The sequence below is a fragment of the Centruroides sculpturatus genome, unplaced genomic scaffold (assembly GCF_000671375.1).
Source record: "Centruroides sculpturatus isolate CEXI.00-Female unplaced genomic scaffold, Cexi_2.0 scaffold2170, whole genome shotgun sequence".
Taxonomy (NCBI): domain Eukaryota; kingdom Metazoa; phylum Arthropoda; class Arachnida; order Scorpiones; family Buthidae; genus Centruroides; species Centruroides sculpturatus.
Window position 1 is genome coordinate 1 of NW_019386548.1, and position 16,218 is coordinate 16,218.

At 34.4% G+C, this 16,218-nt stretch overlaps 2 protein-coding genes across 8 annotated transcripts in view; one reads left to right on the forward strand and one right to left on the reverse strand.

Annotated features, from left to right (window-relative positions):
- The first annotated feature begins 780 nt into the window (after positions 1-780).
- Positions 781-3,883, forward strand: LOC111615273 (fructose-2,6-bisphosphatase TIGAR B-like). Of its 3 annotated transcripts, XM_023356688.1 has the most exons (6): positions 781-894; positions 973-1,010; positions 2,088-2,206; positions 2,276-2,350; positions 2,486-2,596; positions 3,436-3,883. In XM_023356688.1, exons 1-6 carry the CDS (start codon positions 836-838, stop codon positions 3,745-3,747), a joined length of 714 nt encoding a protein of 237 aa, XP_023212456.1. In that variant the 5' UTR covers positions 781-835; the 3' UTR covers positions 3,748-3,883. The 3 variants fall into 3 exon arrangements, with proteins under 3 accessions (XP_023212456.1, XP_023212458.1, XP_023212457.1); XM_023356690.1 differs by lacking the exon at positions 973-1,010 and having other exon boundaries at positions 793-894; XM_023356689.1 differs by lacking the exons at positions 781-894; positions 973-1,010 and adding an exon at positions 1,046-2,015.
- A 55-nt stretch (positions 3,884-3,938) lies between these two features.
- LOC111615271 (bestrophin-2-like) overlaps positions 3,939-16,218 on the reverse strand; it is a 39,332-nt gene continuing 27,052 nt past the window's right edge. For 4 of the 5 annotated variants that reach the window (XM_023356683.1, XM_023356682.1, XM_023356685.1 and 1 more), the window contains exons 14-16: positions 13,699-14,007; positions 10,161-10,281; positions 3,939-6,931 (exon numbers count right to left, since the gene is read on the reverse strand). In XM_023356683.1, coding sequence (XP_023212451.1) covers positions 6,399-6,931; positions 10,161-10,281; positions 13,699-14,007 — 963 coding nt within the window. In that variant the 3' untranslated portion in view covers positions 3,939-6,398. The remainder of the gene's footprint in view (positions 6,932-10,160; positions 10,282-13,698; positions 14,008-16,218) is intronic. The other variant, XM_023356686.1, reaches the window with a different exon arrangement.

Genomic DNA, 16,218 nt, shown 5'->3' on the forward strand with positions numbered 1-16,218 from the left:
CATTAATAGTTTCTTAGAATTACTTTGGAATTAAAGTAGTAAATACTGCGGCGTAAGTAACATATTTGCATTTATTTCTTCTGTACTAACAAAGTTGTATGTAGGGAGAAATAAGATATAAATAAAGTTTTCGTATTTAGTTTTTTTTTTATCTTTCTTATTTCACTTTTCAATACGATATTTGGTTAAACGTCAATTTTCTTTTTATTATATTCTGAAGGAAATTTTGCATAATTTAGCGGCCCCCCGGCAAACTTCTTATGGAACCCCATGGGGCCGCGGCCCCCATTAAGAAACACTGGTATAAAGAACCAATGTTCATAGTAAAAATGACTGTATAACATTACTGTGTATTGATTTTTTTCTATTGATTTATTGTAAAATATAATGTTTAGGTGCTTAATTTTTAAAAGTATAACGTAGTTTGATGTTAATCAACTTTTTCTTAATTCTTCCCTATTATCTGACATTTTTGCCCGCCCGTTTATATCGGGTAATCGAGACTCTACTGTATATGTAAAGTCATATTTTAAAAAACCCCATATTTTACAAAAATTAGAAAAAAACAACCTAGAAACTAAGAGAAGGCCGAAAAACCCAAATCTGTGTTTTAAAACCAAGAAATGGTAACCCTGCTTAAACCCCACGTGCTAATACCGCAACTCCGTAATCATATTTAACTCTATTCACATCGCATTGAGTTATTGTCCAATATTATTTTAGCATAGAAAATTTTGTGAAATTATAAAATCAAAGTATGAAAAATATTTGCAATTTTCTCCCTTCGACAGTTCTATCACGTGACCTCCTTCTTACGCATTCGTTTCGTCATCAGATGAAATTGACGTTCAATAGAGGGAAGATGGTGTACTTCAATCTGATCGTGGCCCGACAGTAAGTTCCAAACATTTTGTTTTCTGCGAATTTCCGAACGAATAACACGATTTTCTTTTACTTTGTTAAACGTTCTAGCGGCGAAACCGATTACAATAAGGATCGTCGAATTCAGGGTAAGGACGTTGCGCCAACCTTCGCTTCCTTTAATAAATAAATACCAACGATTTTACAAATTTACGCCTTGATTAATACGTTTAAAGTTATTTAATTTAAAATTAATTTGTATTAAAAAACTAACCTTTTCGCCTTACGAATTTCATATTAATTCCAGTTTTATCGGAACCGGCTGGTGGCGCAACTAGTAGCAAAGATAAATTTTTTTTGGTGCTCGTTGCGATACTTGCCGATAGCCGAGAAAATCACTTTAAATCTGATTATTAACTAACGATCGGGATCGATTTAGTTTTATCGATCGGATCTCAACTAATTCCGTTAATATACTGATTTATATTTCTGTAAGATCTAATTGCGTGAGAAACGGATCCCGCGATTAGCGACACCTCTAAGATCGTGTTAAATGGATCGGGGTAGCAAATGCTGCCTGGCGAGATATTCGCCTCTCTTATTCTCGCCGATTAAGTGATTCTCCGATTTGCCCTCACTGCGGGGCTCAGGAGATGACCCTTCATTTTTGGCTGCAGTGCCCGTAAAGATCTGGGCAAGACACTGAACATTAACCTATCACACACCAGTACTTTGCTTTCTATTTATGAGCCTTTGACCACCATTATTCCCTGCCATCACGTGATGGGGCTTGAAACATACGTCACTCGCACCGATTGCTTCCACTGACCAATGAGTGCAGTCGATTCGGAGAAAGAGCCAACACAGCTAATATCTCTGTATAAACCATGAGGAAGGGTTGCGAGAGATTTAGTTTTCGCAAAGGAAAATCGTGCACAAACGAGAAGCGAGAAATAACACTAGTGAGAGCGAATTTCTGGTTCTCGCACATATCTTACATGTTTTGATATTTATCTCTTCTCGCCACATATTCTCGCTTGCTTGGAAAATTCGCTCGCTCATGTCTGCATAGTCGCACCCGAAGAGAAGAAGAGATATTTGTCTCCAAATTTTGATGACGTCACATGTTTATTGGCACAATATCGAGGTTCAAAGTAATACAAATAAAGTTTGAATTGTAAGCTGTGATGCCAGGTTAAACTTATCGTACTAATTTGTTTTAAAAGGTCAACTGGACATTCCACTATCTTCGGAAGGAAGAAGACAGTCCATGCTGCTCGGGCAAAGGTTGCAGGATGAAGCATTCACCCATGTCTATACAAGTAAACTCTCTCGTGCTATTCAGGTAGTATTTTTGTTACTAAAATAGAATTCCTCTTAATGCAATTTAAATAAATCCTATTGTTTTTAATAGACTGCAGAATGTATTCTGGAGAAGAATAAACATTCGAAACCGGAAATTATGATGGACGAGATACTTGCAGAAAGGGTAAGTGTAGTAACGAAATTTGATGGGAGTTAAATATTTATTGTGGTACGAAACAGTGGAGTTTTCTCTTAATTCATTGTTGAAATTATTATGCAACAATTTAGAAATTGTATTAATTGAATTTTGTTTCTTCAGAGTTTTGGAGAGTTGGAAGGTAAACCATTCAAGCTCATACGTGAAATGGCCAAACGGCACAATCTGACAGAAGAAGAATACAGTCCCAATGGTGGGGAAACCACGTCACAGGTAAGAGTTTTACATATGTAATGGCCGACACACCGTACAAACTTATTGGGCGATCCATTGGCTGAGCGAGTTTGTACCAGTGGATGCTCCAGTTAATACAGATAATCTAAATAAATTATAGTGTGGGGATCTCGCTTTGGAGGCTCTGGCCTTAAAACACTAGGAAGGTGACCAAACAAGTGCATTTGACTGGGAAACGACTATATATGGTAGTGATCAAAGTTTAGAACCAAGAATAAAATTTCATATAATGTATAAGTGAAAATAAAATTCTGCACATGCAAATTATGTATTTTCATGCATTGTTAGTAATTTGTCATTAATTCTCCGGAGTGCCGGTCAAAAGTTTAGGACCAAATATAAAATATAGCTACATAAAAAGGCACTTAATAAGTATGAATAAAAATATACATTAACACGAACATAACAGTCTAAAATACAATTGTAATTTTCTAGAAAATAAGGCAGAATGTGATTCCTAAAACAAGACTGCGAATAATAATGATGGATTGAGGTTACTGAAACTATTCGAAAATAGTGAATTGCAACGAAACTTTACATGCTCGAGCAGTGCAGCTGTTTAATGAAGCCAGTGGATTTACCAGTCGTCCAAAATCTGGATGGTCACAAAAAAATAACAACACCACCATCGAATGTAAAAAAAAAAAAAAATTGGAATCTCACATTGAGACCTGCAAATAAAAATGGCTTAATGTGACAGCACCCCAACTAATGGCAGGCATGTTAGATGTAGATTAAACAAATTTCAATAATTATTATTGTTATGTTTTTTTTACTCTCCGCCCTGTGGGCACTAAGAGGGCCTCTTTCACTTGCAGGTGCGACAGAGGGCTGCGTCCTTCTTCGAGGATCTCTGCAAAAGGTTAGAAACGGAAGAGTCTCATGCAGAAGCAGAAGCTCGTCAGCCCGTCGTCCTATTGGTGAGCCATGGCGGATTCATAAACGAATTCGCTCGTCATCTCCTCCAGGATCTAAATTGCGTAATTCCAGAAGGAAACAACAGAAAATCCCTGTTGAAATTTAGCCCCAATGCCAGTGTTTCCAAATTTGTAGTCTCCAGAAAGGGCTCTTGTCATCTGCACATTTCCTGTATTTACTTTTATGACCGGCGGCATCTAGACGACGATTGAGATTTCATTTTCATAATAGTATCACCTAATTGCGGCAATTGGCAGAAATGTTAAATTGTTTTGTGTAAATAAACAATTACAAACAGCTTCCTTGTGCTAAAGCATTTTATTTATATATATATGTAATGTTTTTTTTTTTTAATGCGTCATCTGTCTCATACAACTCGATATCTTCGATCAATATTTTATAATGGAGAAAATAAAGGTTTAACAAAGAATGACGAGGTCAAATTTGCTCATGGCATCTTTAATTTCAACAAATTTTCCGATATAGTACTCATATATCACAGTGCTAAACAAAGATTTTCATAATGCATATCACATTAGAACATAAACTAGTCGACCCTCGAAGATCTGGAATTAGGCACGGATTCCGACACCCATACCACACCACCAACTATTAAGTGGTACAGTACAGTTCTCTCTCACTCTCTACTAAGTGCAAGTTATACTGTAAGGGTTTTGACATTTCAGATCAAAAGCTGGTAAAAATCTATGGTAATTTTTACAATTAAAAGGTTCAAAGTTGACCAATACCCTACACTAAAACACAATAAATTTAAAGGAAATAGGGTGTTACACTAGAATATTGAAACTTTCTCGTGCTGCCTCCAGATTTTCAAGGTGCACTTTCTCATATCTTTAATTTTTTTAGGCATTCAAAAATAGTGTTTTTTTTAATTTTTTTTATTTACATATACACAATGTTCTTTAATTTTAGTTATATTTTTGATAATATACTGATTTACTGTTTGGTTTTTTTTTTTACAATTAAAAATATACAAATGTATATATATATATATAATTTATATAGACAAAAATATATGATTCTCATTTTGGGATAGTAAATTATGATAAATGTTCTCGAGCATCTGCAGGCATCTTCCATTGGTACGCAAGGAATTTAATAAAATGGCACATTTAGTACAGAGACTATCGCTTGTGCCATGCGAACGATGCGGAAACTAACCAGTAGCAAAAGGCATCTTCGCTCGTTTTTGTACTAATTGTCCAAACATCTTTTTCTTGTCAAACGAAACGAGTATTCTCCCATCCATCATGTAATAGAGATTCTGAGTTCAACTTTGAATGCCAGCCCACTGCAAAGATGGCACCTGTTAACACACCGGAATCCTTGCAAGTTGGCCGAAAATATTTTTAATTTGCATATTTTTTTCCATGAAATGACAAAGTGAATTTAACCTGCAAACATCGGAAACCGTTGTTGCTAACAAAACAAGAGAGAAGATGCGCCATTGAATTTTCTATTGTAATCTGCAAACAACCGACAAAGATATTGGAGAAGGATCCAAAATTTACATATGTCATCATAATTTACATCTCTAGCAATTTCAAACAGTAGAAAGAAATGATATCAAAATTTGGAAAAATCACATTAAAATTTGGACTTTAAGAATTTCTGTCCCACAAAAATATCAAATATTGTTACTTTGTGCCCTCTAAACAATATACAGTAAAACCTCCTAATGCAACCACCCGTATAAGGTGATCACATTAGCAGGTTTCACTGTATCATTGTACCATTTGATTTTTCTATAAAATCTATAACAACTAAAAAAACTAAGTATCAATACCATAAAGAATAGCTTCTGTATTGGGGTAGAAAATAATTGGGATTTTGGTAAGAGATTCAACAAAAAAGTAAAGACATGGATGGAAAGATTGGTTTTTCCGTACATCATGGCACTTTGGGCAAGGATTTCAATGGATATAATTATATCATTCAGCAGAAACCCTTAAAATCTCTTCTCGGCCCAAGTGACAAATGACTAGATAATCGACATGAGATCAAAGAACACTCCTCTACTTGCCTAAATCAAGCGCTTTAAAAGCAGAAATCGGAATGTTATCTAACACAGAATTTTTACCTAATACCACACACATTTATATTTAAAAAAATTTTTTTCTTGTAAAATCGCTAAATGGATTAAAATTGAAGTATTAAATGTATAGTTGGAAATCTCTGGTTAATGAAGAAAGAGGTAACGATTGTAAATAAATCTTTAAAAATTTATATTCATAGAGAGGATGGCACCAGTGTGCCATTGCACCTTCGAGATTCTGGAAATTCGAGATGATTTGCAATGTGGCGTATTGCCAGTACCCGATTGTCCTCTCAATTATATTTCGCCAACATATAAATAAAAATTCAAAAACAATAAAACATATATATACACATATATACACACATTAAACTATGAATGCTTCCACAAGCTAAAAACCCACTTAGTGTGAAAGTTGAGCAAATTATATATTGAAATTATACTTTGTAAACATAAAAATGAATAAATGCTAATTGTACATTGATGATGAGATCTGCAACATAATAATAATAATTTAACCATGGCATAACGCGTAATATGTTATTGTAAAAGGTGGAAATCTTCTGCTTTGGTAGGTCATTGTGCTTTCTTAATACATTGTTTTGCTGTTTTTGATGATATTTGGCCTTTCGTGGAGTTTGCACGTAAAATATCACCTCTGGTAGAATTAAATCATCCGATTTACGCGAAAAGTAAAGTGAACGTCTTTATGTATACTCGTAAAAAGCACGCGTATATCACTGTTCGAAAGCAAATGAAATTATCACAGCTCTGGCGTAATTTGCAGAAAAACATACTTTGCACGCACTACATTCCGCTGGTATGCGACGAGGCAAAAAATTTCCCGTGCAGCAGACTTTCTCCAGATGTTTCCAGGGTGTTTACTGGATTGCTAATTCCATGTATCAGGGGAATGTTCTGCAGTGGAGGTTTCAGATCTATGGGACTGCCCGGTTGACTTCCGGTGTCGATAATCTCGCGCTGCTTTTTGTGTTTTTCCGACTTTTCCGTGGTGGAATGATTCACGTTGACGTTCATCATCTGGTTGACATCATTGTGGTTCAACAGACTCAACGTTCGTTTGGGTTTTCTATCGAAGTTACAAAAGAACTTAGAAGACAAGGCGAACGGTCTCTGCTTGTATCTAGAATGTCTGTATTCGCTACCTGTGTTTCGGTCTTCGGTCACTGGCACAGATGTCGTCGAACTTCTGCGCATGTCAAAGTTTTCTGAGGAATTTCTACTACTCTGCTTAGTACTGCATATGGAATACAGAGAGACGCGCCGAACAGAACCATCGCAGTCCGTGTTCTTCAACTGATCGCAGAAATCACCAGTTCCTGCAAACACAAATGTAAAATTGTCAGAAAATTAATAAAAAAACGAAACTGCAGTGGAATATGTTCAAAATTAGCTTACATTCTATTTACAGACAGTCCCAATAGGCTGTCATTGCTTCTCCTCAATAAAACAATAATCACTAAAAATGCACGTTATAGTGTATTTTTTAAGTATCAAATAATCAATATATATAGTAGAGCGTCGTTTATCTGAATCAATTGGGGACTGAGGTTGTTCGGATAACCGATTATGTACAAAACAATATATTAACCTATCCCATGTTGAAATTTTTCCCCGTTGTGTGTCACTTCGCATTGAATTTTCGTCGATGTTAAGCCTAACATAAACTTTTTAAAATAATAATCGTGGCTATTGTATCGTTAAAAATTATTTCTTTATTTTTTACAAACAAAATAAATATATTGAAAAATGTAAAAAAAAAAGAAAAAAGTTTAGAAGTTAATCTAGTATCAAAAATGTTCGATTCAGCACGACACACAGTCCTCAGAAAAACACCACACAAAAGTGCCAGTGCTGCCAGCTAAAACACATACACAAATGTAAAAAATATTGTTGTAGCCCAAGATATAGCCGAAGATTGCAGCACCATAGCACAGCAAATATTTAAATTTGCCAACTGGAATTCTTTTGGATAACTGATGTTTCAGACAACCGACTTTCGGATAAACGACGCTCTACTGTGTATATATATATATATACACACATCTATTTCAACTTATAACAGGATTCTATTCCAATGTAGTATATGCAAATGAAAACACAATGCAAAATGGTAGAAAGACAGGTTACTGGATCAAGAGATATTTTATACTAAGGTGACTATATATTGATAGTAATCAATATCAATAATGACTGTGAGAGCCTGGACTTGACAAAAACGTTGAGGGAAAAAATTTTTGTCTTTTGAAAGTTAAATTAGTTTAAATCCCAGTGAAAAAATTTTCAATTTAATTACTGGAGGATGCTTGCATCTTTCACCCCAAAGCCACTTCCTTTCTCACTAACTAACAAATATTCACCATTGGTCAAAAATAGTAACATGGCTTAGAGGGTGTTGAAATCAAGGGGAGGACCTGAAATAAAATGGTAGAATCGATGACAAGAGAGTGCGCTAATCCACCTCCTTTTCAGGTGAGTTTAGTTTAACCATGCTCCATCACTGATCCCTTCGACTGCCCTTTCACCAATCTGTTCACTGTAGGCATCCTTAGCAATGAACATTTGATAGCGAACTGTGCTCATCAAGGAACCTAATTCTCCATCCTGTCATCAGACGTTTTGCGATCTCAAGACTTTGATTAAGGTATTTAGCATCATGCATAAAAATAAGCTCTCTCTCTCAGCTAGGGACCCGTTAAAATAGTACTTAATAGTATAAAGCCTAATCAATTATGTTACACTATATAAGCCTTATCCAGTATAAGATGCTATATATGATAAAAGCTATAACGGAACTCTGTTATCCTATGTATCTGTGTAAATAGTTTACATAAATAAATGAGTATTATTCCTTTATAATTAAGTTATAGTGTGCATTTCTTCGGAAGCATTGTCTTGGAAGGTTGGACATCCATCCAACCTTCTGAACCTGACTGCTCACAAAAAGAAAGAAAGGCCATCGAGGTTTCTGTGTCTACCCTAAAAGACACAGTGGTGTCAGTCCTGACATAGGCATCACTGATCAGGTGCCAACCCTTCAGTCACTGACAAAAACATAATGCACAAGTTTAATAAAACCATTCAACATATCACAAAATGTTTTATAGAAAATATAAAATTATATATACAGTACTATTATATGGCTACTAACATACTTGCTTTATTCAGTTTCAACTGTATGTACTGTACTGTACTGTACATCGTGTTTGCTGATACAGCTATTATGAATGCTTTATGAGATGACTCTTGCTACTTTGAATAGTCATATAGTATGTCAAGGGATTATAAATTAATCTATATATCCACTAATTTACATGTTAATTATATTGATTTAAAAAGTATTCTAGTAATAATACTATGAAACAGCATTTTGCAAAATGTGGTTCATTATCTCATACTGTTTGCCTCCCATGGATTAGTTTGTGCACCAAGCCAGTTAGTGATACTTCTTTGCATTTAGACTTTTAGATGCCTCCCCAAATGACTTGCTTGCTCAAATTTGAACTGATACTCTCATTCTCTCAGCATTTGTTTTAATAAACATTTGTCGAATTCTCACTACTGTTGGCACATTGTTAGAATTGTTATTCATATTTGTTCTGTATTCTTTGTGTTAACCAATATTTTCAGTAAGGTTNCACACTCGGTAAGTAATCCTATAATTTTTTGTTTATAGCATAGTTTATACAGATTATTCCCAAAAAATTATACGTGTTTTGGAAATGTTGAGTGGAATTAGTCTAGAATCGGTTAATTTTATAGAAGAAAACCTTTCAAACAGCCTTAGTCCGTAAAGTTCACACCTATCGAGGCTGCGATTGGCTCATATATTTAATCATTCCTACAATGTAAAATTCGATTAGCGTGGAACGTATCTAAGCGTTATAGGGGGGGTCTACTGTATAGTATGATACCTGTCATATTTTTATTTCTTAGATAAAAGAAATACTATTCCAAAATAAAAACATCTCAGAACTAACAGTCATGCTGAAACATGTCTAGCAAGTGAAAATACAAAATTTTTGTAAATATAAAACCAATTAGAACATGTTACTGCAGTCAAATGCACGGGTGGGTTGTGCAATTATTGCTATAAGAAAGTCAAGATGTATTGTGTGTGCAACGCAATTCAAATTTCTATGACAAAATAACCTACAAAGGTTAAAGTAGCTAATTGCCAAAAGGTTGGCAATTAGCACTCATCTTTTGTTAGATGTAATAATTAGAATATATTTAGATTAAGCAATTTAGAAGTTTTTGGAAGAAAAGATAGACCCACAACAGGGTTTAAACCTTTGTCTTTTATGTCTTTTTCTTCCAAAAACTTCAATTTGGTTTTATCTAAATTTATTATAATTATTAAATCTAACATGAGATGATGCCCAACTGCCTGCCTTTCAGCCGAATTACTTTGTTTTGTCATTAATCACCTACATATTATAGCCCTGAAATTGTTCTACAGTCCACTTTTAATTGTGATTGATATTATATTCCACGTGTAGCAAAGATTCCAGAAAATTTTAAAATATTCAGTAAAATTTCAATTACCGAGTTTATTTTCTTTCAATTTCTTGTCATCGTCTTCGTCTTCCTTATTCTGTGCCATGGCCGCCCGAACGCTGGCAGCCAACAGCTGGCCATTGCCGTTTGGTGTCGACGTCATATTGCTCTACAAATATAATAAAATAATTTATTTTCATTTATTTTATACCTATAAAATATGACTGACAACACCCAAATTCTTCTGTATTTAGGTTTTGACCATATAATCAAAATATCAAATATTTCAAATTCTACAAAAGTTAATTGTTCAAATCTATAAAATATTGCTATAACCATTCAATCTTTCTGACAAAAGGTTTTGATAATACAAAAAGACCAATGGTATTCTATGGAAATTCCACCCTAACTGTAAGCGTATTGTAAGAAAATAATTGTCAAATTTTCAAAAAGAAAGACCTCAAAGTCCTCTTTGGAGAAACTGGGAAATTTTATATAATCAAAATTTTTTTGAACTCTTTGTTCTCAAAGTTAAAGCTTATATTTGGGTTTGCTTGTAGAGCAAAAAAGAATGTTATAGATGAAGTACACTAGAATCTCTCTAGTCCATCATTCTGCATCCAGGCATTCTGCATCTTCGCAGCAGGGGAGCACACGTAAAATTTTTGTGTTACCACTTACTGTATGCCACAGGGAGAGAGAGAGAATGACACATGTGTATACTATATAACACTAGTTGTTGCGGATATAAAATGGTCACAATCATGATTAACATGGTAGACTAATCTGCAAATTGAGAACTTCTTTTACAGTATAGTATGTATGTACAAAATGTATCATGTGATTGTGATTTTACTTAAAATGTATCATGTGATTGTGGCAAGAGCACCAGAGGACGCTTTTATCATTTTTTACATTTTAACTACGGAGGCAGTAGCCTAAAAAGGAAGGTCATCTCTGTGAGTATTTGTGTTTTTTAATGAACTGCTGATGGTGTGAACAACGAAAAAATGACTGAAACAAAGAATTTTTCTTTGTAAAAGAGTTGTATTTATTTTTAGTATATTAATGTATGTACAAAATTCTGCAATCCGACACCTGCTGGTCCGATAGATGTCAAATTACAGAAATTCTACCATATTAGTACAAGGAAAGACAAAATATGCTGTTTATGGATGATAGGAAATCTGTGTACAGTATTTATTGCAAGTGTTGAATAACAACACAGTTATAACTAATATAAAATTATTGATAATAAAATTTTTTGAAAAATATTTTAAATGTAACTGATACTGATATTATTTATACCTATCTACATAAATAAGTAATGTTCAAACAGCAGAGATTTACTCTAACAACAGTTTTTCAGGAACCAGTTAACTCATATTGCCAAGTTCAATGCTATAAATTTAGTTTATATTCCTGGAAATGCAGTTTGAAGTATATAACACCATACAGATGACAGAAAAATTTTGGACATTTTATAGCAGTCAAAAACACAGGATTCTACCATACTGACTGCGTATTACCCTGCATATTTATCAATTTCTGTATTGGTTCACTATAATTATTAACTTCAAGCCATGACTAATCTAATTGGATGGACTAAACTAGAGTTTGTGAGTTGGAAAATAGAGAAACCGTCATAACCCTGTAGATTAAAACTGTTGTTATAATAAAAAAATGAATGTAAAAAATAAAGCTTAATATACTATTGTTCAGTAGAGATGTAAAGTGTACTGTGGGAATCCATTGTATTGTCGACATCGTCATACTTATTCAATAATTGTTGTCAAATCTACTACCTGAGAGAATCTCCACTTACACCTTCTCAACAGCAAAAATGACGCATTCCTGTAACCCGCTGACCTCTTGGCTGGGTGATATTGTGCTAATAGCATAACTGATGGACAAAGAGGCAGTCACCATTTAGTTCTTCCTGAGATAAGAAGTCACCAGCCGATTCCTGAGGATAGTAGTCACCAGTGCCTCTAATGTGTTAGTCAATTCAGGACCTCCTATATTACCTTAATGAATACCTTGGCCATTCTCCGTACAAAGACTCCTCCAGCAACGGATATCACCTATCCCACTAACAGATATTGCCAAATCCCCATCACAAGATATTGCCTATTTCTGAATGGTTCTGATCCTTGAACTGTCCACACAATAACACTACTATCAAAGATGAACTTTCACAATTGGAATGTGACAACTGGAAAATCCATCAGGTATTTATCTCTACACGCAATCAAATGTAAACTCTCTCTTGTGATCACGATGTTAAATAAGTCGGTAATCTGATATTATGATATGTATCCTGTAACCTTTTTTTTGTGATCATTAAATGGTTATTTAGTTATTTTCTTAGCACAATGTTGCTGATGAGAACATATCACACAGGAACACTTTCAGAGGAAAAAGGTTGTTTTATTGGTGTGAACGGATATGCATTTTGGGCTTAACGCCCCTCTTTGGTCCTGAGATAGTGACAGTTAAACCAACATGACTCATAAGAAGATATACACATAGTTGAAAAAGGAAAATGGAGCTAAAAGTTCTTTTGGCTCCACACATATACATTTAGGTTATTTAGTTATTTAGGTTATACAGGTTATTTAGTTGTTAACTCTCCTATCTGAGTACTTTACTTCTGTCGGGCTGTCTCTCTGTCCTCCATCCAAAATCTGATTACCCACACATGCGGCTGCTCACATGACCAATGTTCCAATACTGAATTAACACGCCTTCTCGGCTTCCGCATCCATCAGGACAAGGTGCTGTCAGTCGGGACAAGGTGCTAAAGTTAGGTGCTGACCCTCTGGTCACAGTATGATCGACTGTTAAGTTTTCTGCTATTTCATTATAAGAGGAAATGTCTTGAGCAGAATTACATTCAAATGCCACTACTTCAAAGTAACTCAATAGAACTGCTTCGATTAAAACAAATCTGAACTTTTCACTTAACTGTTTCTGCCCCGTGGACACTAAGAGGGCCTTTTAATCATACCCATTGTGGGTTTGACCAGATCTGCGGCAGGGTGTGGGACCCAATGTAGCCCCCAAAAGATTCCTGGAATTTTTCAATTGCCCAGATTTGATTACAAGTCTCTGGAGCTGGAGTGCCGGGCTGGCACCTTGTGTATCTCAACCACCCGGTCATAAAAAAATGTTAAGATGACTGGAATTATGCATAACGAAAAAGGAAGTAGATGATATTCGCCTGAGGGGCTAAAACTTAACTTTGTATTCAGATTAGAACAAAATTAAATGTTTATCTCACTAATTTTGTCTTGGATAATATTACTTTAGTTAAAATATTAATCTTCAAAATTATTTAACTTAATAAACCCAATAATTTTCATTATAATCTTCCATCCCTAAAACAATAATCTTTACACAACTTAAGAGCCTGTGCAGAAAGTACAAATTTTTTTCTGTTGATGAATAAATTATATTAATATTAGTTTTGCAAAAAAAAAAACCACACTAATGTCAAAAATACAGTCTTTCTTGAAACAGAGATAATAAGAAAAAATTAATAAAACTTTGTCTAAATATATAAAAATTATAGGGAATTACTTACAGTGTGATCTTTAGGATTTAAAATGGTCGAAGATGATTTATCTTCTTTTGATTTCGGTCGTAGGAGCTGTTTCAGACTGCTTATTTTCTGCAATTTATTATCATTCTGCGTCTTTTCTTCTTCTGTCACAGATAATGTTTGTTTGTTGTATGATGGATGACGTTGCACATTATATTTGTGCGGCCGGTCTGCTCTCAGTCTGGCAAACATGTCCGACATGTGCAGATTCCCTGTCACTCCTGGACTGTGAGCCACACTGGCAGATCTCGATTCGGCCAACGACAAATCAGACAGATGGAAAATGTCATCCTAAAATCATCAGAATATATTTTTTTAAGGTCAAAGAAAAGATAATTTAACCAAACTTGTAACAATACTAAATGATAAAGCCAGATTAATGGTTAATGGCTAGTTAATAATATATATATTATGCTTGTTTGTTTGTTTTGTTAGGATACAGCAATGCAACAATGATCTCCCTAGGGGAATGCCTTTCAGAAGGTCTTTTTAAGGGTAACTGGCTGAATAGGGATTCAAGCATTACAGACATGGAGAAAACTGGAAAACTCCACGTGGCCAGCCTGTCTGGACGAAGCACAACCCCATGACCAAACTCCCATGGCCGATTGCAGAGACAGAGTTTACATTAAACGACGTTTACATTGGCTCTTACTTACTTCGCTATTACTCCCCTGTTTTAGGAGTCGTTCGGCCAATCGGATTATTTCTTCGTGACGTCAGAAATGGTCAAGTGAGTCTAGAAAATAGGTCAAATAACTTGTTTCTAATCGCTGTCTACAAGACAGCGATTAGAAACAAGTTATTTGACCTATTTTCTAGACTCACTCGACCATTTCTGACGTCACGAAGAAATAATCCGATTGGCCGAACGACTCCTAAAACAGGGGAGTAATAGCGAAGTAAGTAAGAGCCAATGTGTAAACGTCGTTTAATGTAAACTCTGTCTCTGCAANTGGCTATTGTATCGTTAAAAATTATTTCTTAATTTTTTTTGTTTTTATATTTTTCGATATATTTATTTTGTTTGTACAAAATTATACTTTAGAAATTAATCTAGTATCAAAAATGTTCGATTCAGCACGACACACAGTCCTCAGAAAAACACCACACAAAAGTGCCAGTGCTGCCAGCTAAAACACATACACAAATGTAAAAAATATTGTTGTAGCCCAAGATATAGCCGAAGATTGCAGCACCATAGCACAGCAAATATTTAAATTTGCCAACTGGAATTCTTTTGGATAACTGATGTTTCAGACAACCGACTTTCGGATAAACGACGCTCTACTGTGTATATATATATATATATATATATACAGTAGAGCATCGTTAAATATATATATATATATTTTATCTTGTATAATAAAGGTTTAGAAATTCCACAGTTTTGCACATAATCTAATGAACAAATACTGTATGTCTTCCTCTTTTTCTGGAATTTTTGGGCATCAAAGATTGCAGTCAATGCAAGATTAGTCAAGACTGTTGCAATCTATTCACAATATCCACTGCTATTTTTCTACTTTGAATGTATGGTACAGTAGAGTGTCGTTTATCCGAATCAATTGGGGACTGGGATTGTTCAGATAACTTATTTTTCGGATAACTGATTATGTATGAGAAAATATATTAACCTATCCCATGCTGAAAGTTTTTTCCGTTGTGTTTCGCTTTGCATTGAATTTTCGTCGATGTTAAGCCTAACATAAACTTTTTAAAATAATAATCGTGACTATTGTATCGTTAAAAATTATTTCTTTATTTTATACAAAATAAATATATTGAAAAATATAAAAACAATAAAAAAATTATACTTCAGAACTTAATTTAGTATCAAAAACGTAAAATATTTGAGGTAGCCCAAGACATAGCCAAAGATTGCAGCGCCACAGCACTAGCAAAAATTTAAATTTGCCAACTGGAATTCTTTCGGATAACCGACTTTCGGATAAACGACGCTCTACTGTATTCATTGGTGCTTTTTGGAGTGCTTCTAAAAACAATCTTCCTCTAGTTGAGCCTTTCGAGTATAGTTAACTTTTGCGTGCAATGTGTACATGTTATGGGAAGATGCACCATTCATATTTGATAAAATAATTATTTTAATAATAATAATAATTTCCAATAAATACCAGAAGTGCACATTATTTCTTCAAGTACAGTCGACCCCCCTATAACGCGCATTCCTATAATGACAATTCCTATAACGTAGCGAAAAAATTGTAGCAACATTCGTATAAAGTACCTCCTATAACGTCGTTTCACGACAAGATTGATAGAATCTGGACCAATAGTGGATGAGCAGCCAAACTACTTTCCTCCGACCCTGCGCCACGCTACGGAGCGGCTAAATTGAGTTTGCTATCGTCTGACAGTATTATATATAAATTATATATAAATTAGGTACTGTACATATAATTATATATTAATTATATATAAATTAGGTACTGTATATATAATTATATATTAACTTAATTTATTGTAACTTTATTATAATTA